This window comes from Emydura macquarii, unplaced genomic scaffold (assembly GCF_026122565.2).
Source record: "Emydura macquarii macquarii isolate MOO-44397 ecotype Brisbane River unplaced genomic scaffold, CSIRO-AGI_Emac_v2 contig_75, whole genome shotgun sequence".
Taxonomy (NCBI): Eukaryota; Metazoa; Chordata; order Testudines; family Chelidae; genus Emydura; species Emydura macquarii.
Window position 1 is genome coordinate 10,142,682 of NW_027130212.1, and position 23,963 is coordinate 10,166,644.

General features: G+C 36.9%; 1 protein-coding gene across 4 annotated transcripts in view; it reads right to left on the reverse strand.

Moving 5' to 3' along the window:
* The window catches only part of GBE1 (1,4-alpha-glucan branching enzyme 1), a 255,905-nt gene that overhangs the window by 10,387 nt on the left and 221,555 nt on the right, over positions 1-23,963 (reverse strand). For all 4 annotated transcript variants that reach the window (XM_067543356.1, XM_067543363.1, XM_067543370.1 and 1 more), the window contains one exon: positions 6,271-6,388. In XM_067543356.1, coding sequence (XP_067399457.1) covers positions 6,271-6,388 — 118 coding nt within the window. The remainder of the gene's footprint in view (positions 1-6,270; positions 6,389-23,963) is intronic.

Consider the following 23,963-nt stretch of genomic DNA (forward strand, 5'->3'; position numbering starts at 1 on the left):
TTTTTATATATTTGATTTATCTTCTCATGTTACTTGTCTTTTTAGACTGTAAGCACTTTTGGGGCAGAGACTGTTTCTTTATACATATTTGTACAGTGTCAAGCACAATGCAACCCCAGTACAGACTGCTGGGCACTGGTGTAATATATACATTAAACATTTAGTATAATTATTAAACAGATTTCCAGTTAGGCACATGGGGTTCGATAAGCAAGTTACATCGATGCAGATGGTCTCACAATAACACAAGGAGGATAGAGGAACACACACATGTACAAATGTTGTTGGTATTGGCAAGGGACATGGATATTCTGTTCTTGTTGGTCATACACTATTCCCTAAATTTGTTACTTTTATCATCTGGATGATATCAAGAAAGGAAAAGCTTAGCAAAGCTAAAACATAGGAAATCTTAAATGCCCCCTCATATTCAGATCACATTACTGTCCTACTTAAAGGTGCAATACCACATCCTACATTTGGCACCAAACAAAATTATCTGCATGGAAATCCTTTCGGCTACTCAGTTGCTTAGGAACGAAATTAGGTAAATGGCAACAGTTACGAACTTCTGTGCAAAATGAGCAACTAAATTACATAGATTCTGGGAGCACACCATAGCACATGGCATTCCTCAAATACAGAAGACCAGAAACTCTGCTACTTGCAAGCACCCATTCAGCACTCTCTCATCAGTCAGACTAGCTTCACCATTAGGTAACTATTTGTTAACAGGAACACTAAACAACTGCAAACACCTCCAACACCAAATGAAATTGGCTGGAGTTACAATGAAACCAGCCTACAATTCATTCTGATGGCTCAAAATCCAATCCAAGAGGTTATTTCATGCTCATTTTTGCCCTGGAGGTAGTAATGACTAGAATTCAAAGGTAGATATCATGATATTGGACTATATAAAAACACTTGATAGGCAGCTGCTGTGTACTGCACCCAGAGGGTGCAGAAGACTGTGATAGTGATGTTGTTGCAACATTTTCCTCAATTAAAACAATGATTTTAGTTGGAAATCATCTCATGTCTCTACATTGTCTTTAATAGGCATTAATATTATATTGACAATACAATTAGCCAATGACTAAGATATTGGATAGTTTTGCTTTCTGTATGTGTGTTAACTCAAATATAATTAAGTTTTGTTAAATGTTTGGCTCCAATTAGATACTTTGCAAGACTAAGAAGCTACATTTAAAGTAAATTGAAGTTTTGAATGCCATTTTAAAAAAAATACAGTTATAAGGCATGAATATGCAGAAAATCATTTTTCAGAATGGTCTCTGCTCAGTTATGTAAAGTAACTTCAGCTATTGGATATACTGTATCACAAGATTTCTCTTCAGTTTTCTCCTGTGCCATTTTTCTATAATTTTGTTCATAGACGAAAGGGAAAGCAAGGAATGAGGTGGAACTAAAGACTATCATACACTAATGCAGCCTACTGGAAAAGTACCATGTGTTTTAGAAGCCATTCCACTATATGTTTTTTTCCTTTTTAGCAGTCAAATAATCTATGAACATGTCTGAATAGAAACTAGAAAGCTTTAATCATCAGGTACACAATAGGAGGTAAAGATATCAAAAGAGCAGGCTGGTATTAAAGATTTAACCTTTATTTTATCCCATTCTCTCTTAGAATCAGTTAATTTTCTAACTACAAAGCGTATTCTAAATAATCTTTATGGTATAAAAAAATCTCATCAGTTAAAGACTAAAAATCAATGCACAAATCCTTGTAATGAAAGTTATGCAAATAACTATTTTCAAAGCTAAGGGTCACAAAGTGCTGTAGAGATCATTTGAGTCTACGAAAATGCTTTAGTCTATCAACTGTCTCAAGGAATGCAGGAAATTGAATTCTAGCACTGATTATTGTATGTTAGGACTAAGGAGAAAAGTGACAATGAGGATTTGCTTAATACAGCAATTTAATCAGTTCTATTTAATTTAGGACACTCTCAAAGTAACCCCAAATAATAAATAAATAAATAATCAGAAACATCAGCCTATATGAATAAGTGCATAAAGAAAATTAAAAAAAATTCTCTATCTTAAAAAAGGTGATTTTTTTCAAGTTAATTAGACACAACTAAAGCAAAAGTTACATTTAAGTTGTACTTATAGCTATATAATTGTACTTTTTTACAAAATCCGTCCTACTTTGCCAGTGTCTTATTTGCTGCAGCCCCCCAATTATAAAAGAGAGTATTATAATACAGTATGTTAGCGTGGACCAAAAAGTGAGTAAAATATACATTGCAACATATACATATATTTCTATGGTTATAATAGAAAGCAAACTTTTGTGTGTGTGGCCATTGCTGATGCTCTGAAGCACGGAAGAGCAGAATTAATATAAAAACAATGGCTTTGTATTTTCAGTAAAAACACTCACAGGAACAACTGTCAGTGTTGTTACTGTACAAAACAGCTACAAGATTTACTGGTCCTTTAATAGTTTCAGCCATAAACCTCCATTAAAAAAAAATTAATGTGCCCTGATGCAATGCATTTCAATTGAGTAAACAGACAGACATTTGGTAGGCATGATTTGGATATTTTTTTTGAATATATGTTATAGGTTTCTTCATTTGAAACTCCAAGTCTCACACACATGCACTGCCATCAAGTAACTTCCATCTCTCCTCTTCTGTAGGTAAGGAGCGCTGGCTACAGAGCTCAGTGAATAATTGGTTTTTCAGTTTGGTGGCTTAATTGAAAAATCTGATTTTTGTTTGTTTTGGGTTGAACAAAAACTGAATTTTTTTAAATGATTTTTTATTTTTCCTCACAGAAAACAAAACAAAACAAAACCAAAGTTTTTTTCAGTTGAACAAAATGTTTTGTTCAATCTGAAATTAATTTCTTTCTTTTTTTTAAATTTATTTTTTTAAGTTTCATTTTTGGGTGTTTACTTTGTTTAAAAAATTCTAAAATTTTGCTAAACTTCAAAATTTTCTAAATAAAAAGTTAAAAATATTTCACTTTGAAAAAGTCAAAAAGAACCATTTTTTTTTTAAAAAAAGGTCTTTTTTAAATTGGACTGAAACTATTCATCAAATTTGACCCAAAAGTCATAAACAGTTTTGTGTGACAGAGAACTGCATTTTTAGGCAAATAAATTGTTCACCAAAAAAAAATTTCTCTAGCTACATACCTGACAAAAGTAGAAACCATATGTTAAGATGTTGTCAGTTATAATGAGTAAGCACCATAATTCGCTCCCCGCTCCTCCTCATAAAATTTTAAAAGGAAATGGTGAACCAACGTAATTTACCTAGATATTCAAAAGGCTTTGACAAAGACTCTCACAAGAGGGTATTAGGGAAAGTTGTCATGGTATGAGAAGTAAAGTACTGTCCCATTCAAAACTGGCTAGTAGTAGATAAAACTAGTAATAAAAGGTCAATTTTCATCATGGCAAAATGGGATGCCATAATATTCCAGTGTAGGAGCAATGCTCTTTAATAAATTTATTAATGATTGGAAAATGGGAGCAAGCAATGAGATGGCAAACTCCTACACTGTCCTACACTGCAGAACTTAATTTTAATTCCGTTGCCTCCTTCACATGTGTCTTCCTTAATCCCTGCTCATTTTCTAACATCACTTTGAAGATTTCCTTCACTCTATAATATTTTTAGAATGACTTATGCTCTATATATCTTTCCTTTAAAATTAACCATCCATGATTATTTGGGCTTAAATTTTAAGGAACATGTTATTATATTGTATGTGTTTTTATTCTGTTGTACAGCACTTTCACGGGTGGCTTTATTTAAACAAAGTCTTGCAGATGCAATCTTAACTAAGGTGCAGATCGTGTGCTACCATAATATTAATATTATGATTTATTATTATAGTGGAGAGGAATTCAAACTTTTGAAATGAGGGACTTGTAGCCCTCAAGCATCGTCAGAGGTCAAGATGATTTACCAAATAGTAAAAAATAATGGTCGAAAATTTCAACACTAATTGGAGAAGGCAGCCATACAACTTTCATTAATTTGAATGAGATTTCCCTGGTGAAATCACCTAGTCAGCTTTGAATATATTAACTAATTTGTAATGATGCCCCCCAAAGATAGTTTATCTAGGATAGTTTATCCTAGGATTGGGATCTACATTGGTATTTAGATATGCTTTATTTTAAATTAGGGATTGAAGGCTCCAGTTACCAAATAGGTTCTTCAACTATTAAATGCGAACATTTTGCCTTGTTTTCTTTTTGTCCCTTTCCTTAACTTGGCTTCCTTTTACTGGCACTTTACCTCCAACTGATGGCTTCTTACAAGGTTGTCATTAATATTGCTCTGGGAATTGGATAACTGGGGGATACAAAAAAAGCAATGTGACCGACAACTCTTAGGTTTCTTACTGACATAGAAGTGCCACTTCCATGTCACAGCTTGTTCTCAAAGAAAATATTAGCTACTTTTGCTTACTGACGAATGTCTTACATGCTTTTCTTCCGCATGCTCTTATTAAATCCCATCTTTTCATTTTGTGTCTGGCCTTTTCTACTTTGCATTTGCCATATTCCTCATATAAAAATTGAAATGGTATTCACATTCCAAGGTAAGGATAACAATTATAGGTATTATAAACAAGTTAGTAACAGATAATTAATGTTCACCAATGGTTAAGAGGGGGGATTGGGAATAGGGCTCTGGAAGCTAGAATTCCTGGAGACCTATGTTGTTAAGGAACGTTGAGAAAAATCACAACTTCCTGGTGCCTCAGTTTCTCTCTCAGTAAAATCAATAGAAATACTTAATTGCACCACAAGGGCACTGTGAGGCTTAAATACTTAAATAAATGCTCACAAAAGCCTTTATGAGCCTTTGATGAAAAACACAATGAAGTGAAAAGAACGTTTCTGCAACAAAAACTGCTGAAAAACATATCACTCCCATAAAAACAAATGAAACATTCTTTGTTGTCAGTTTATAAAATAAATTTAGTGCTCAAGAAAGTTAATGAGAAGCAGCCCTGGAAAGTGAAGTCCTCCATTTAAACTCAGAAGAGGTATAGCACAGCAGAAACAGTACTGGCACTCACATAATACAGTGACATCTATTACACTATGATGTTACAATATAAATCTATTACAGAGAAATATAGTACAAACTTTCTCATGCTCAATCCTGAACCACATGGCTCATTTCCTAGTGTGAATGTAAAAATATCCACGGCCTTTTCAAATCTTAGTTTCTACTGAGACTCTAAACAAGAATGCCAGCTGTGTCGGTATATTTTTGTGATGTAAATATTTATCCAGTAGAAACTTGGCTAAGACAACGAAGTTACTTCATATATGCCACTCAAGAGCAGAAAATGGATATATATAATATACTGTATACACAGTAAAGCATCATTAGTAGATGGAACAAAAATCTCAATGTAAAAATGACAAAAAAAAAAAAAAAAAAAAAAAACAACCCTTCAGATTTATAAGTGGCAAATGATTGTGTTTTCAAAATAAATATTTTGCTATGGTGAAAGGCAGCTTCTGTTACTCAGCACCCCAACCAACCAAAGTCGTATACAAGGTCTCGGTCCAAAGAAATTACAGTATATACCCCACCCTATCTTCAGCAGTGTGTGGAACACTGTTTTTTTGTTCCTTATTTCAGCCCACAGGTGGAGCACCCTCAATTTATTTTGTGGGAATGTACGATGTCCATTCTACCTTGCATTATTTTTCTGCAAGCTAAGGTGATAGAAACCTCTTGCAAATGCATGATTTGCCCTGGTCCTAATTTGTGGATTTGTGGAGGGGTGGTGGGTATGGGGAAGCAGCAATGCAAAAATGAGTGTTTCTATATAGCTCTAATCACAAGGTAAGCATGCAGGGTTACTCAGACATGAAAACAAAGCAAATGAATATGATGATTATCACAGTGATAATTCAAATGCACATTAAAAATGGTTTCATGCATCTTTCTCTGAAAATATTTGAATGAGACAATAATTTTGTCCTATGAAGGTGCAAGCAAATTTAAGTGGAATGTTAAAGAGAAAATCATTTGTACTAAAATCAAAACAAATCACAACTGTCACCAATGACCTTTAATTTCATCTCCTGGTTTCATGCAAAGGCTGATTTTGGAAAACTTTAGTATCTCCCCCCGCCACAAATAAACAAAAAACTCCAATGTATCTACAGTTGTTTGTTGTTGACTCCAAATGTATCAAAATTGCTTGAGAAATAAGTTACATAATTAAAAAAGAAGGAAAACTTTTACTTACCAAAAGAGAATTAAGTCGATAATTATGTGAGTACTGTTCAGTGAAGTATTCTGTATCATGATCCAGCCTCTGATGTCCTCCATACTCTGGTGCATCAGAATCCAGCACAACTTTATACTTAAAACAATTTATTAAGGAACTATCACAGATTGTTGTTACATGCAGAAAAATGCTGTATGGCATCAATACATTCCAACAATTTAAAAAATAAAAATAAAAATGAAACCAATCAAGAGGAAGGGGGTAGGATGGGGAAGAGATACTTAGCCAACTACAGAAATTCCACACTTGTATCTTAGTTTTTTCTTATATCTTAAGTTCTAGCATTTCTTTGCCCTATTTACTGAAATTTCCATCTTATGACAGATTCCTAGGAAAGAAAAATATGACCTACTGCACTCTGCAATTTTCTGTCATTAATATATATATTTAAATTATATTCTTAATACTTTAGTTTAGGCAGATATCTATAATTAGTTACACCAATCATGCAATTCAACAAACAAGCAAACAAAAAGTGAATTGGATTAAACTCAGTAATTCTTAAAATACTTTGATGGTGACAAATAGCCAAATATCACAGCTATTGTGATTTAGTGATATATTGTCGTACCGAAACCTATTTGTTTTTATTTGGGGACAAAAGTTTATTGTTAACTGAAAACATTTTTTAAAAACAGTGTGTCGGGCCACAATTCTACAAATCCAAGGATATACTTTATTACCAAGCTATAACTGTCATGCTGTCTGAAGTGGCTCACGACCAAGAGTGCCAACCTCAGAGCAGGCTGTCAAGAAGCAGGGGACACACTCCAAACTGGTTGTATAATTAGATTTCACCAATCCAGTAACCAATGTAAACTCCTGAAGCACTATAACAGTTTAATCGTGGAGTCACAGACAGCCTCCTTGGGCACTCCAGTCTATTTTGCCACCAAGACAAACTGGACTTAGTGATTGTTGGTTGCCATACACCAAAGATCACAAAAGAGTCAGGTTGCTACCAGTCCCAAGAGACCAGTCACTTATCCCAGGTCACTGCGTACTTTAAATCTCACACCAAAGACAATGCTTGTAGTCAATCCTATTGTAAATTAACTAAGGATATATTAACTAGGAAAAAGAAAAAGTTATTTACAGGTTATAACAGGCAACATATATACACAGAAGAATTAAAGTCTATGGTTCCAAAAGGTGACACGTGTAATCTGTCAGAACTGAATGTCTTTTAGAGCTAACCAGGTTGACCCCAGCTTTGTTTCCCAGCTCCAGCTCTGTGAGAGTCCAAACAGCAAAAGAGTGATGAGAAATTTTCTTGTTCCCCTTTTTTATTTCCTTCTTCCATCATTCATGCTGATGGGATGGGCTTTCTTGCACATAGCATCTTCATGGCTGTGAGAGGCCATTAACCAAGTATTTGTATCATGATGTTCCACAATGGTCCATTCAGTTCTGATAGTCTTTCTTGATGGGTGGGGAACCACTCCCCCACTGCCTGCATTCACAAGTTCAGAGCAGGCATTTTTATAGTTATAAAGTAAAACTTACATGCTACCTTATAGCATGGGATACAGACATTACAAGTAAGATTAATACATGCAGCAACTTACAAGCATTTTACAGAGTCTGAACACTAAACACATTCTTACAAGTCTAACACTTATCTTGAAGAATACTAACATACAGATGAGTTGGTTTGGTTTCCAGCTATAAATTTGTCAGTGCTCAGCTGACACCTGCAGCCATGACAAGACCTGTCACTTTGTCTGCCAACATCACAACAATTATTAAGGGTTGGGATGAGGTATGGAGTGCTATATAAATGAAGTTAGCAGCATAAGGAGTCAGGATATATTGCATAAAATAAAAAAAAAATTGAATCTAGATGAAAAAGGAAGAGAAAACGTTATTTGAATCTCTTACAGACAGCCAGGAATAAAAATATAAACAACCTTAACTCCGCCCTGTAGTGTGTGCACTGTAACTATGAAATTACAATTAAGGTATTTTACTGGATGTGGTCCCAGATTCTATCAAACTGCTGTGTGTTTGTGTGTACATATATCAGTTTAATAGAATCTGGATCACATTTAGTAAGATGCCTTAATTATAATCATACAGTTATTGCACACACTACAGGGAAGAGTTTAGGTTCTTGGGGACCTTTACTTGTATATTTCCATACCTTAACTTGTTTAGATATCTTTTAGCTGTAACTTTAAGTTTTAATTTCCAGAATTTGTTCAGTTTCATTTTGGGTTAATTAAGATCCCTGTAATATTTTTGGCCGTGAAGTTACAGAAACATACTTTCAATCGTAGCTCAACTAACATTTTTTGGTCTTGGAGTACATATAGCAGATAGGAACATGTCTGAAACAGTGTTTTGTAATCCACTCCCTTAATTTGGAACCATAGAAGAATCTTGTTTCAATGGAGGCCTACACTAATAGGATTACAGCAGAGTGAAGCTATGCTCTTTCATTCAATGGCTCTTAAACTGCTCTAAGGCTTCTGTGTTTGCTCAGCCTTTCAATAAAGTGCCTGCTCAAAAAGTCTAAGGATTTTGATGTTAGGAGAATTGCTATCATTTATCTTTCTTCACTACTCTCTTTATATCAGTTGATGAAGCTTAGAAATTTTCTTCAAAGTTACAATCCTCTCAATTTAAGAGCCTAGTAACAAAAAAGACAGTGTTTTTAAAAGGTGACAATACAAAAGCAGACCAAACTAAAAGTAAATTAAATGCTATTTTGAGATATTCCAATCATTCAATGATTACAGTGATTTCTTTGGAAAGAAAAGTGATCTTTAGCAGAAAGTCTGTAAATTGTAAAAAGCAATTAAGCTTTTAACTAGGGACACCAATGACTTCCATGAACAGTATTTCCTGTGAGGAAGGGGATACACTGGTGTGGAAAGAGAACAGAAAGGACCAGAGATTGCTAAGCCAATGTGTGTTTTCCAGAAGTGTTAACTAGATATGGACAAAACAGAGAACACTGGCTATCATAGCATGCCCTGACAAAAATCTTTTTTTTCTTGAATGCTAGCTAAATGGTATCTATTGCCAACTTTGATCCACAAAACCTTAGGTTACAATTGTACACTTGCACAAATATATCGGCCCCTTTATTTTGTAAATAAGTCTAAATTACCCCTCGTTTATCATCATGAACCACATAAATAACCATAAACTACACCTTTTTAGCAGCTCTCACTGATACATTTCCAAGCCTAGCCACAGAAAAGGCTGCTGCTATGCCACTGTATATTTTATGAATATGGTGGGAGAATGTTTCCCTTCCACTCTTTTTTCTGTGATCTACAATATACATTACATTTAATAATTTATCGATGTTGCTGAAAGCTCTGACATTTGTAATGAGTCCTTTAAAACTATTTACAACAAATTAAATCTTCATGGCTGTGTTACTATTAAAACAAATTATCCCATTTTCTTAATAGAGGGTATGGACACATCTCTGGCAACGCTTTTAGATATAAAGTAAACACCACTATCTCTCCCCACCCCATAACAAACACACACACAATTATTCAGTGGTCCAAATGTGTCCAAATTAATGTGGTCCAAATGTGTATTAAAACTCTAGCAAAATATACATTTCTTTAGGAACATGCATAGTTTGGTAAACTCACTTATTCTTATTCCAATTTAGACCTAACGGAGAGCTGGATGAGCATCCAAATTTGTGAATGCTGCCTTCATTAAAGCTTTCATGACAGCTATACCTTTTAATTAGGCGTGTAACAGAAACATTTTCTTTCACTTTGTAGCCTCTTTTGTTTCAGCAAGAAAGTGTTGGGAATAATAACTTGTATCCAGACTATGAAAGAAAGCCTGGTTTCTGTTCAGTTTGATGCCTTGACTATAAATGTCCTAAAACAAATACAACTGAGAAGAGTCACAAAACCAGTGAACCCTTCTATACAGAGAGCTTGAAATGGAAAGGCTGTCATTATCTATCACGTTAATTAGTGAATTACTATGCTTTTATGTTGTTTTGAAATATGTATTTTAATGCAAATAATTACATTTAATCTTATGCATGTTTCATGACACGTGAAACACTACTAAGTAAATTCAAATCATATAAAATATCATATTTGTATTTTGTTTCTGAACTTCCAACACACAAACAGAATTCCAGTGCTATTTATGAGACACACAAAGTGAGGTAATATCTTTTATTGGATCACCTTCTGTTGGTGGAAGGTGTAAGTGTTTGAGCTACACAGAGCTCTTCCTTCAATCTGGGGAAGGAAGCAGAGTGTCTGAGCTAAGAGCTCTTCTTTAGGCAGAGCTGATCAGAAATTGCATTGACCTGCTGTAAAATGATATAATCCATAGATTATCAAGTCTTCATAAAATAACTATTCCTTTCCACACTGCCTGGTTTCACTCATATAGACATTACAAATTAAATATAGTTAAATAAACTAAAATAACTTGGTTCTTCTGTATCAGATATAAAAGAGCCCTACTAGGCAGACTTTTTAATGGGAGGTTCCTTACCAAGTTGAAGAAGTTCTCTTTTCCTCAGTCTGCCTATATCAAGTATCCAGATAGTATTCCTTTAGGGACAAATTCTGCTCCTTTCCCCACCAACCAGTCCAGCTGGTTTAGAGGTCACTAGATGCAGCAGTAGGGCTGATTTGTGGAGTCTAGAAGATTTGCTCTATATGCTGGAGCCCAGCACTGCAAGTACTCCCTGGGCACTCTCATGCAGGAGGGGACTGAGAAGACAAATGTGCCCCACCAGAAGAGCAAAGAGATGTGAGAACTCAGATCTGCATTACTGACTACAGAGAAGTTCCAGATCCACTCTTCAGAATGAAATGGAAGAAGGAGAGGGAGAGAATTCATCGCCGACCCATGAAGAGTCCAAGTTCACAGCCTGACCACTTAGGCTGAAAACATTGGGGTCACTGCCACATATTCTTTCACCTGTATTTCAACCAAGAAATGAAATAAATGCAATGCTGCCATTAGAATGATCCTCAAGAGAAGAGCGGTTAATAAAAAAAAATAAAAATACAGGAAGTCGGGAAACCTATGAAAAAAGGTGTGTTAGGAGAGCAATATGCAGGAAATGAATTCAGGACTTTTATGAGTAAATAAGCAGAATCACTATGCTCTCTAAGTTATCTTCAATAAGACTGAGCAGTACCGGAAACTGTTCAAAGATAACCTGAGCCGTAGTTAAAGGTTATAGGTCAGCCTGAGATTCGTATGAAGAGAGACTATGAAATGCAGGAATCTAGGTTAATGCAACATTGCAATTTAGATTTTAATCATACAGAAGTCAGAAATTTCAGTTAATGTTTACAAAACAGCTATTCCTCTGGCACCCTTGCACAAATGTAGCATTTTCTATTCATATATCTGGAGTCAATCATAACAAGTGTGTATTTTTCCTCTTTCCATACTTAACATTTGACAGTTACATGTGATAAACCCCAATCTCTGCCTGCATTTTTAAAACTTTGAAAATAATGGATGGCTTAGTAACACTTTATTTTTCTCAGCTCTCACTACTACTTCTTGACTGAAAGCAGGAAAAGGGTTATTGTCCTGAGGTCAAAAGTGGACAGAGAAATCAACAGACAAAACATTAGATCAAAACCTTTGCTGAGAAATTGCCAGCAGTAAGAAACAAAACAAAACAAAACACCCTCCCCCCAAAAAAAACCCAACCAACCAACCAACCAAAAAAAAAAAACTTAGAGAGCAAGAGTCATGACAAATGAGTGCAAAGAGGGTGCACCCACAGTGGGAGCTACATGGACAGAGAGAAGGTGAAAGAGCTTTTGATCATTTAAGCAGCCTTGGGGTCAGCTGGCTCCTGGACTTGGAGCAGGCAGTAGGAGTAGTGTAGAAGCAGCAGAAGCAGCAGCACTCACTTCATCCACTCCTCTCCTGCTGTACATATATCTAGGTAGCATAGTAGTGGTACCACCAGGGTAAAGAGCTATAAGCTGATTTTTTAATATCTTGAATTGAAACCAGTCTAATGATACATATTGATGAATCCCCATCAATTCACACAACCAAAGACTCTGATTATGGAACAGAAATATTGATTCTTGTATTTTTGTTTAGTTGCCATTAAATGTTTAACTGTGGTTTTAAAAAGTAAATAGCTAAAAAATAAATCCAAGGCCTTCCTCTTTATAAAATCAATGATGTATCTGTACATTAGTCTCAGTTGTTAGCCTTCTTCTTTCTTTACTCTTGCTTTGCTGTGGACAGATGTTCCAGTGGATCGTTTTTGCCCACTTTTCACAACCCTTTGCATGCCTTGCAATGTGTTCTTGGTTCTATCAAATATCATTATGTAGTGCTCAATAAGTGGAAATTTCCCTGAAAGACTTCATGATACCTTTTGCCCTTCTTGTCTTGACTTGTCTTGAACTAGCATACAGGAGGCAGCATTTTCTTCATAAAAGACAAGCAGAGTTAGGTCACATTCGTCATGATTAAGTAAATAATTAAGATCATGTACCTATTTTTGCCCTCTAACTCACCCTGAATTGCCAGCTGGTCAAGTTCTCTGTCCTCATCCATATCTTAGTCTGATCATCATCCACATATTCAAGAGTGGAGTATCTCTAATGTCTAGATATAACTGATCCATAAATGATTTCCTTCCTTATCAACGTCTTCAAGCTTGCTTTGCCTTTCATCACATCCATTCCACCTCTGGATTAAAACTTTCCTGTCTCTCAATGATGCCTACTCCTTGTGATTTCTCCATGTAGGCTTCTTTCTCCTAGCAACTTAACTACCATTTGCATTTTCTCTTTTGTCCTCCAGAGTGGACACCAATGTAGATCTTGTTCAAGTGTCTTCAGAAATGATGATTTCAGCATCTGAATCTGACAGTCTCAGTTCCTTTGGCAGGCACTATATACCTCTTTTCTAACAACAATTTAAGATTGTTTAAAAAATAAAAGGGAACAGAAAATATTCAACCCTCCTTAATTAGGGAATGTACTATGGTATGGTCTATATCTCTGATAACATTAAATCATGTACACATGAACTGAAGTAACTAAATTGTATTCCTGTCTGAAAACAGATGGGATGTACTGTATATTCTAATGTAAAAAAGTTATTCAACATTCCTTTGTTACAAGATTCTGCAATAGTTGCATTAATTTCCTCTCATAGCTTTGTTTAGTTCTTCGTTATTTGGATAACATCCAGTATCTCATTAGACAAAATATCTAAAGTTCTTTCACCTAACCTCAGTCAGACTTGAAAATCTAGAGATTTTTGCAAAATTCCAAAAAAAGCAATACTGCTTAGCCCCATTTATTAGAGGACCTGATTTTAAATGTTGTTTATGTGCAAGAAAATAAAAAAGATAGATGAAGTCATTTTTTACAAATGATACAGGTGGATTATTAGAAGCTATGTCTCTATTGTATGGAGACGTGTACATGGTACTTAAGAATAGGAACCACGTTGAATAGAAAGAGCTTAAAGACATCAGTCCAGAAACAGGTTTCTGAAACATCTGCCTAAGTATCTAGAAAACTTATTTACAAAACAATTAAAACTTTCTTTCTAAAATTTTATATATAGCAGAAGAACTACTTGTTTAATTATGAACATTAAATATAATGAATAAGAATTCTGAAAGAACTAATATATCTATTTTTTTAAAATATGAGACGCAGGAATTACGGCTATTAGTTTTGAACATCTATAAGCATTTAATGTCTGACTCATCCCTAAATCAGCAATTAAATTGGATCAAACTTACTTTATCCCCTTGAGATCTTATAAATTAATCTACAGTATACGTCTCTTGCTTGCACGTATTTTGCCAATTAACTAAAGAGACTTGAAAATGGAATAGTTTATTGCACCTCCCAAAGATTATTTGGGAAAAGTTAAAAATTCTGCACCAGTTTTATTAAGTGCTGTATTCTACAAGTAGAAAATGTGAGAAGGCTTTCTCATTTCATTACATTTTAAAAAGAAATCACATTTTTAAATAAAATGAACCTTTTTGAATCCCAACAGTCCTGTGACACAATAATGCTGAAGAACAGCATTATTTGACACATCAGTGATATGGAAGCAAAAACACTAAATCAAACGATTTCCTATACAGCTATAACACTCTTCCAACAACAACCAAAACAATAAGCAATGTAACAAGGAGAGAGAAAACATTTGAGTCACTAAAAGATTTTTTCTTTTTAATAAAAATGTTTCTAAATCAAGTCTCTGGAAGAAGAAAAATGAACTCCTGCCTAGACATTAAAGCTATGTCTACATTTGTGCACTTCCCTGGATACTCATCTGTGTACTGTTAGCACATTTACCCTATAACTATGCCAAGTGTCCACATATGCCACGCTGGACATAGATACACACTGTGCACAGACATGTACCTACATCCACAGGGCGGTGTCCCGGCACCCTGTGTGTCACAGGAGACATTCTGAGAACCACCTTCACACGTTTTCTGATGACAGCTCCTGATCATCTCTCTCTTCTGCCAAACTGAAGACATGGAACAAGTGTATGAGGATGTGGTTCTGCTCCTACCTGCTTGACAAGTGTTCATGTATTACAGTAGCAGATATTGGACAGAATCAGTACAGGAAAATTTGAGATGGTGAAGATGGCTGACCCAGAAGGGGAATGAAAATCCACTGTGGTCCCAAGGTACAGATGTGTTGAGTGCTGCGATTGCAACAATATGCTGGTGGATGGACCACCACTTCTGGTCCTTGAGAAACAGAACTGTGTTGGGACCAGCCTTGGAAATCTGAGATAAGTGGCTGCAGAACTTCAGAATGAGGAAGCAAACCTACATGAGTTGTGCAAGGAGTTTGCACCAACCCTCCAGCACCAGACCACTCGATTTTGGAAACCCATACCAGTGCAGAAGTGGGTACTATCACTCTTTTGAAGCTGGCAACACCTGATAGTGACTGTTCAGTTGCAAATCAGTTCAAGGTTGGGGTAGTGGTTGAACAGATTTGACAGGCTATCACTATTGTGACCATGGGTGGTTGCTGGAACCCAAGTCCCTGAAATCATTGTGGGTGTCAGAGGATGGGGCTTCTGAAGTGTGCGTGGCCACCAATGGAAGAAACTTACTTATACTTTGCCCACCACAGGGGGCTAGTGAAGATGGAAACAGAAAAAGTTACTCTTCACTTGTTCTCCAAGGCTTAATGGACCACAGGTGTCCGTTCACGAACACAAACATTGGACACACAAAAAAGGTCCATGACACCAGGCTGGTCAGAGGGTTGAGGTTGTACCAAAGTGGAAAAAAGGGACTTCATTCCCTCAAAATGACAGGATTATGTATGGTGTGTCCGTGCTGATATTTATTTTGTGGACCCTGCATACCTGCTCTTACTGTGGCTCATGAAGCAATACCCTGACATCGCCCATCCATGAAAAAAGGAATTCAAATACAGACTGAGTAGGTGCAGAATGATGGTGGAAAGCCATTTGAGTGGCTGAAATCCTGTTAGTGAAACCTCTGGACCCCTGCAGATGCCAATGTGGCCAATGCAGTTCAGATTTATTGTGGCGTACTCTGCCTTGCTCAACATACGAGATGCTAAAGGGGAATACTTCCACTGAGAGTGAACACAGGAGAGATCAGTTTTTCAAAGCCTGTAGAGGAGCCAGACCTTAATCACATTCACACAACTCCTGGTTCAGGGCAGGCCAGGAAATTTGTAACACTGTGTGCTTATACATCATGGAACATCAGGGAACCAGAAAGTGATTTGGGATTGTGCTGAGAGATACTATTGTGATGCTATGGTGCTGCAGGAAAAGCTCAATAGAGTATTGCCATAAACTTCTGTTGCAAGACTCCTGGGTGGGTTTCAATCCCCCGCATCTGCCATTAATGTAATAACTGAAAGCAAATAATCGGAGGAGGGCTCTCAAGGTTAACACCTTTGACTGTTTTTGTGTTGAGCAGAGTTTTAATGCACTTTAAGGACATCATTGAGCAATGCTTCCATTATATGTTAACTGCTCTGTTTTAGATTGTTTTATGGGGAGCCCTTAAGCATTGTTATAGTAATTTTAAAAAGCTGTGTGGTTTTGAGAGGGACTTCACATATTCCTTCCTCACAATGTATTGCTCACAGCATACTCTCGTAGTTTTCAGTGCTGACCATTTGGTGGGGGGCGGGACAGGAGGAGAGGGCAAGGGAGGAGGGGTTCTAAAAGTACACTCACTGTCTGGTATTTTCAATGTTAATTTAGTTTTGTTTCCCTTGTCTATATTATCTTTATGGTTTGTTTGTTAATGATTTATGTAACGGGGGGAAGGCCCTGTGGGAAGGATGAAATTGTTTGCATTTAAATGGCACCTGACTTCCAAGAAATCACAGTAATTCTGCTACCTCTATCTCAAACCTGTGAGAAGTGAAGTGAATAGTAAATTTTATTTACATACATACATCGAACATAAGAGATAAAATGTGAACAGGAACAAATTAACCACAAATAAAAAGTCAAATTCTCTGAGAAGTGGGCAAACAATGTCTGTGCCTCCTCGCCCTTTCCCTACCCCTCAGCCTGACAAGAGGAAGTGGGAGGAAATGGCCGTGGAACATTGCGCAGGGGGACAAATGGGGATGTATCCTGTATGGTGCTTGAGGGCTGAACACAGGCTGGACTACAGGGACTAATTGGGCTCATTTGCAGAATTCTTCTCCTGAATTCTCTGGAGGGTTCACCTTTGAGGGAGTTCAGATGCCTGAGGAGAATGTTGTGCTGGGCATGCTCCTTCCCACATCAGAAGTGGTAGTGGGATTCACCACTTCAGCAGCAGCCTGGACAGCAGCTGAAGGAGGATTTAGAGGACATGGTCCCTATTCCTGGAGAGGAGCAGTGACCTCAGTGGTGGGTGGGCCCCTAAAGTGTTCTTCCACCAGTTAGACTAGGCTCTGCATGATCCTAATCCCTCTGTGCACACTTCCACTGCCTGTGCTGTCTCTCCACTTGCAGGAATGCCTCATCCTGCTTAAGAGCCTGTTCTTCCCTTGCTCTAAGAAAGTTGAACTGCTCTTGACTCCTTCTATCTATACCAAGAAGCAGGTCTTTCAGAGTCCTTCTGTGTCTATCTCTGCTTCTCTGTGGTGCTGCTTCTGCTGTACCAAAGAATGGTTTCCTACATTACTTTTATTAAAATGTAATGCTCACAGAACATCAACGGACCTATTGGGATGCAGTTCATTTCCTTCAGGAGTGACATTACCAGTCATCTTTTTCTTCTTTAAAGGTTAACCATTGCTTCGAGAACATAGTTTTGAAGGTACTGGAATGCAAAAGAGAAGTCACAGTGACAGCTAATGTCGGCTCAATGTTTTACATTGATTCTATGGGATTTCACTAAAATCACTGAATGACTACCCTATGTTGCTTTGGCACGATGGTGGGGTAGAGAGAGAATGAAGTATCATGGGGGCCAGGCTGTGGTGGGGTTAGCACCGAAGGTAGAAGGAATATTGTTGGGGACAATGGGGATCCATTGTAAAACTTACCAGAATCGGATTCTGGTTCCTGTAGTGGCTCTGGGTCCTCAGACGTCTCCGAGAGGTCTTTCTCAACTGGGTCTGCTGGGTAGAGATGCAGAATTAGATGCTCCTCTTCCTCTGTGTTTCCTGGGACTTTCTCTGGGAATTCCTCCGAGATCCCTGTTGCCTTCTTGCCTTGCCCCTTATCAATGTCCTGATATACAATGAGGTCAGTAGGGTTGATTGGGGTAGGGTCACAAGTCACTTCAGGCTTCATACTTGCAGCCCTGGAAAGCACCCAGTCCCGTTCACCATAACATGGACATGTGCTAAGTCTCCTCCTGGAAAGATTGTTGGAGTCCTTCACCCTCTGGTAAAGAAGCCTGAGGTGCTTCAAGTGCTCCTGGCACTAAGACAGAATGCAGTGAATGGCCACCTCCTTCAGCCTCCATGAAGTCTCCTGGTACAGAAGAATGTTTTCTGCTGACCTGGATGAAGTCATGCGCGGACAGTCTACTTTGAACCACACAATGAGGAGCACCTGTGTATGCTACAGAGACCAGGAGGATGCTCTCGGGCCATGATTCACGATCACCTCTACTGATCGATAGATTTCAGCAGAAAACTGTTTTAGAAATGCTCAGCACAGGTTGTTACTATCATTGTCATGGAGGCGGATGAAGTGTCAGGGACATTTTTACCTTTGGATAAGGGTCAGGCAGCAAAGGGTATTGTGGGAATGGCCCTGGAGGGCTATCAATAAGTGACACACTGCATTATAGAACCGGTACAGGGCCAGACCTACACCCTTCATGCGTGCTAGCTTTCACACACTAGATGGTCCTTCAAGAACATGCTTCCAAACTTCAGAGTGGATAAAAGAGGGATTATGGCACAAGAATGCACATTTATCCACATTCAGTAACAAGTGCAGATGCACTCTAAGGGTGTTGAAAAAACCCCCCACCACCTACATGAGTTGGGTGCCTAATTCCCTTAAGAAATTTTGAAAATCCCAACCTTACCCTTTGAAGAATAGGATTTGTCTATTTTAAGTCAAAATGACTATTCAGTTATCTAGTATAACCTGAGCAAGACCACCCACAACCAGCAGCCTGCACTTGAGCAAGGGTCGGGATTGGATTAGCTAGATTCCCATAGGTCAGGACAGAGGTAAAGTGGCAAAGCAGTGCACCAGTATTTACTAACTGATTATATCAATATCTTCAAATTCACGTATCAAAAAGAGTCAGTGAGAGTTAACATTCAACATAGAGAAGTACAAATTAGTAAAAAAGCAATCACCACAAGTGTGGAGATTTAATTAAAAGTCTATCATTAAGAGACCAAGATTCCTTATAATTCCTTGTTTTAGGCCATTCAGAAATGAAGTTTCTCATGGTATTTCAGTAGTACTACTGCAATTCAAAATTAGGAAGTACATTAAGCAAAAATAAAGTTCCCTAACATTTGTCTTATGCTCTGATGAAAGCTTGGCTTTGAATTTATTGTCCTTCTTGGTTTGACAGAGCTTTCATTTGCTCACTTGTGAACATGAGCCAGGAATGTTTCAAGGATATTGGTTTAACAAGTAGAGGGGGAATGGCATTGTTTTTGTTCGGTACAGAAGATCTTATTGACACTGAGGCTATGGCTACACTAACGGCGGGAAAGTCGCCGCCGTCAGATTGACTTCTCTGGATTGACTGAGCAGTCAGTGAAGACCCGCTCAGTTGATCCAGAAATCGACATATTAAGACCACCTTCTCAAGTGGCGCAGTGCAGTGAAGACGGCACGCAGAACAGAAGCAGAGAAGTTAACAGGAGATATGCAAGTTTTTTGTGTAGCTTGCGTGACTCCGGATGACTGCCGCCGAATCTCCGAGGTAAGTGTAGATAAGCCCTGAGTTAATTTGTATGTTATTTGTTTTTAATAAAGTGGATCTGCGGATACCTATATCTGTTAGGGCATATTTTATTTTAATTTACTGATGTATGTTTTCAGTGTTTCTACAGAATATCAATCAGACCTATGTTGCTCTCATATTTTCTACACAAACTGTATGCACATTGGATGGATAGCCATACAAGAAATATGGCTAAATGCACACTAGAACATCTCTCTAGTTTAGTCCTTTCTGTTTAGTCCAAAAGCAGAATATCATCTTGAATATACACACATTAAGTTACAGGAAGCATGTGAAATAAGGTACTGAATACATACACAGAACTTTGACTAAGGCACCTACTAACTTCAGCTGAAATTTCAGTCCTTTTGTTTTTCCTATGCTTGAAGTCAAAACGTATTCGTTTAAAAGTTTGTGAGAATGAGCTAGAGTGGTTTTTTGGTTTTTTTTTCATAAGTTGACTATCCAGGAAAAAAGCAACCTGGGTTCAACAAAGTCTATATGTTGTAACATGTTCTACCCGTTACATTCAGACAAAAAATGTCTGAAGAAAAATGTCACTTTCAATTGTAAGTGATTTATTTTTCCTTGCAAAATTATATTCAAATGAAGAAAAAAAAAAGCAAAGACATTCCCTTCACCACTATTTAAATGTAATATTCTCATCTGTCTGTGTTTTAATTACAAAGGGCACTTACTCTGTTTATGCCTTGATACTGCTGGATGTTAGCTGTTTGTTTCTAGGTTTTAACACGATACTTTCAGACTTCTTATATTTACAGAACATGAAAATGTCCTGTTCCTGATCTCTGCCGCTACACTGTTCAAGAAAGAACTGCTAATCTGTGGCGTCCTTGGAAATTATTACTTATTATTATTATTGTTATAGCCCAAGGATGCCCAAACTTACTGACCCTCCCCTCCGATACCCATCTCACTGCTAGGTAGAATCCTCTAGCCCCACCACTCTGCTGTAGGGCAGAAGATCTGAGCTCCCTACCCCAGTCTGGTAGGCGGAGTATGGGGGTGGGACAAAGTGGACTCTGCAAGCTGCATTTTAACTGTAAAAGAGCTGCATATAGCTCATAAGCCATGGTTTGGCCACCCCTGCAATAACCTGTGGGTATTACTGAAGAAACTAGTAAGTACCTAGAAACAGATAAATAACAGAGGCAAAATAATTTGCCAAAAAAAAAAAAAAAAAAAGGCAACCTTATATCTATTTCGTGAATAAATACTAAGTGAATTTGAAATTACTGTTGTTGATGCAATAATTTAAAACACATGAAACACTATTCCTCACTGTTTTTTTCCCTTGGCGCTTTTTGTCAAATTCCTCTTTTGTAGAGAGAACAAGGTTAACTCTTCGGCTCTTTATCGCAAATGGAGCTTGAGGCACTAATCTGTCATAACCATTAAACTGCAGGAAGAATTTGACAATATTTCAAGAAAGGAAAATTATGAAAGCATTTCCATGTTAACTTTAAAAAGTCTAACTGCAATCTCATAGCTAGGGGAGACTGACCCAAATGTTGATTATCCATCTATCTTCAAACTGAAGCCGGTTAGACAGGAAAAATGTGCTAGTCCAAACTATCCCCATCTCATTAAAACAGCTCCTTCAAAGGCACAATTTATTAAGTACAATTCAAATAGCAATGTTTCTTCCTTTTACTTACAGTATTAAATAGAAACTAAGAAATAGTATGCACCTCTCCCATATCCAATAGATTCATGTTAAAGTCTTATGCCTTTTTTCTCTAAATCAAAGTTTTTCATGATACATTCTCATATTAGGATGCTATATTTCTTATTCACTGATATTAACATTAACATATAAACTACCTTGATGGAATTTGGCATTTGGCTGATCCTAAATTAAGTTAAGTTTTTTGTCTTCATTTGTTGTATAAAGCATGAATTCTAATAGACAGGGACAGTTACATAACTGCAGTTCAAAGCAGTCTGCAAACCAAGCAGCTACAAAGCAACATCTTTGCCTTCAGCAATCACACTCCAGTGACTCATTCAAGTGACCTTATTTGCTCATTAGAAGCTCTAGGTACAGGTTGCAAATGTCAGAGAGCCTGAATTTGCATCTGAAAAAAGTACATCTTGCAGCATTTTAATTACAATATTCCTGAGATTTCAGGTTGCAACTAATTTTATTTACTTATCTATATCTTTGACTTCAATTGTAGTTATTTTTCCTAAATCCATGCCCACAATGAACATGCTATACTTTAGAATTCATTCACTCTAGCTTGTAAATGCTTTGATACTTCACATCCTCTGGAAAAGGTAGGTTTGTAATTAAGTAAACATTTCTCACTGCAACATTAAACTACTGCTTATATTTCTAAATATGCTTCCGCAGTAAATGAGAACTTGCAATGAGAGAAATGTGAACTCGGAGAAAAAACACAAATATTTTAGTTAGGGATACGTGAGCTAATAGAGATTCACATTGTACAATGTTTCACAATCTAGTGCCAATGTCATTGTTAAAATTGCAGCTAATCCTTCAATGAGCTCTTAGTAGGCAGACCTCTGGATGTGTGCAGAATTTATGGCAGGATTTCTAATCTTTCATACAGAAATGAACAATATACTCGGTGACAATAATATTAGCCAAAAATCACCCGTTTAACAAATGTGAACTTGATGCATGTAAAAGCTGATGGACTGACGGCACTAGCACAATCATAGATTCATAGTTTATAAAGCCAGAAGAGGCCACTGCATTCATCTAGTCCTCTAACCAAACAGTAACATAGGTATGGGTAGTATAAGCTTCTTCAAACTTCCCACCAATATACCTCAATCTTGTACTGGAAGAACTGAAACAGTGGGTGAGAACATTTTACTCATCAAGCTTATTCAATTATTGACGTCTCTACTGAGACTGACAACATAAAAAAAATCCACTGGCTTCCAAAATCCATCATCAAGTTCTTAAGTACTTGCATTTCCCACTGAAGTTCCAAATGAAGAATAAGGGATGGTTAGTGAAAGAAATGTTCAGAAGACTGAAAAATTCCTAAATGACATTTTAAATGAAAAATACATAACCATGACAGCATTTTTAGATAAAAACAAAAGCATGACAATATTTCCCATTTACAGAACCCCAAATATAATTTCTTACATACCTATCTATAGGTAAAAGTGTTTTATCAGAAAACTGAATAAAAATCCAGGGCTCTAACTGCACAGCAAAAATTATGAAAAAAAGCCATTCCACATTAAAAAATAATTTTAAGAACAGAAGCCTAAAAATCAATATTTTGGGTGATGGAGGTGGAGGAGAGGAGATAAAGAGGATTAGGATAAGTGAATAACTACATATAAGCTGTTAATATGCAGAAATATTTCATTTAAAATTGGCATTAAAACATTCCTACATAATGTTTATGTAATATAAATGTTAGACTACTATAAAAAATTCAGTTAAAATAGACAAGGAGAAAATAAGCTTCTCTTTGTGATCTTTGTTTTGCCCATAAACTGATCTGAGATACTGTCCAAGTCAGCTATTTTTGTTGACTAATGATTTAAAAAAAATCTATGCTAACTATTTTTAATGCTCCAAAAAGAAATCAAAGCACATAATTTATATCTCCTCTGGCTCTATGGAGTATCACTAAGAACTTCCCATTGACTTGCATAGCTGATAAAATAGTTTATACTCTCTACTCAAAGGTTCAAAAATAAGCTTAACTCCTCTAAAATTGAAATGCCAAAAATATTTTTTACAGCCTTTTCTACACTAAGGAAATGCTGTAAAACTTTTCCACCTTTACTAACATTGGTTCTACCAACACGAGGAACATTTATAGCAATAGTACAGATTGACCACTGGTACCAATGGCATTTTATACACTGTGTAAGCTAACATACTTACAGCATGTCTAATTGATACGATATTTAAAACATTGGTAGCAGCCAGTGACCCATTCTCCACTAATATACCCACTGTTGTCTTTCTTGATCTCTTGCAACTGGATAAAGCTATGAATAGCTATGAGGGGCTTTCAGTTCCAGGAGTGTTCCAACAAATGCCTGTGCCTTATTAATTCTAGCACCCATATGTTCAAGGTTTAATGAGCCCAGGTTTCCTGAAAATGGGAGATTCTACCACATTGACATATGCCTGGCTGATGGAACATCTTACACAGGTCATGCTAACCTCTTGGTGGAGCCTGCTGAGATTTTTAGGGTTAATTCTAGCTCTCTGGCCCCAGGACTT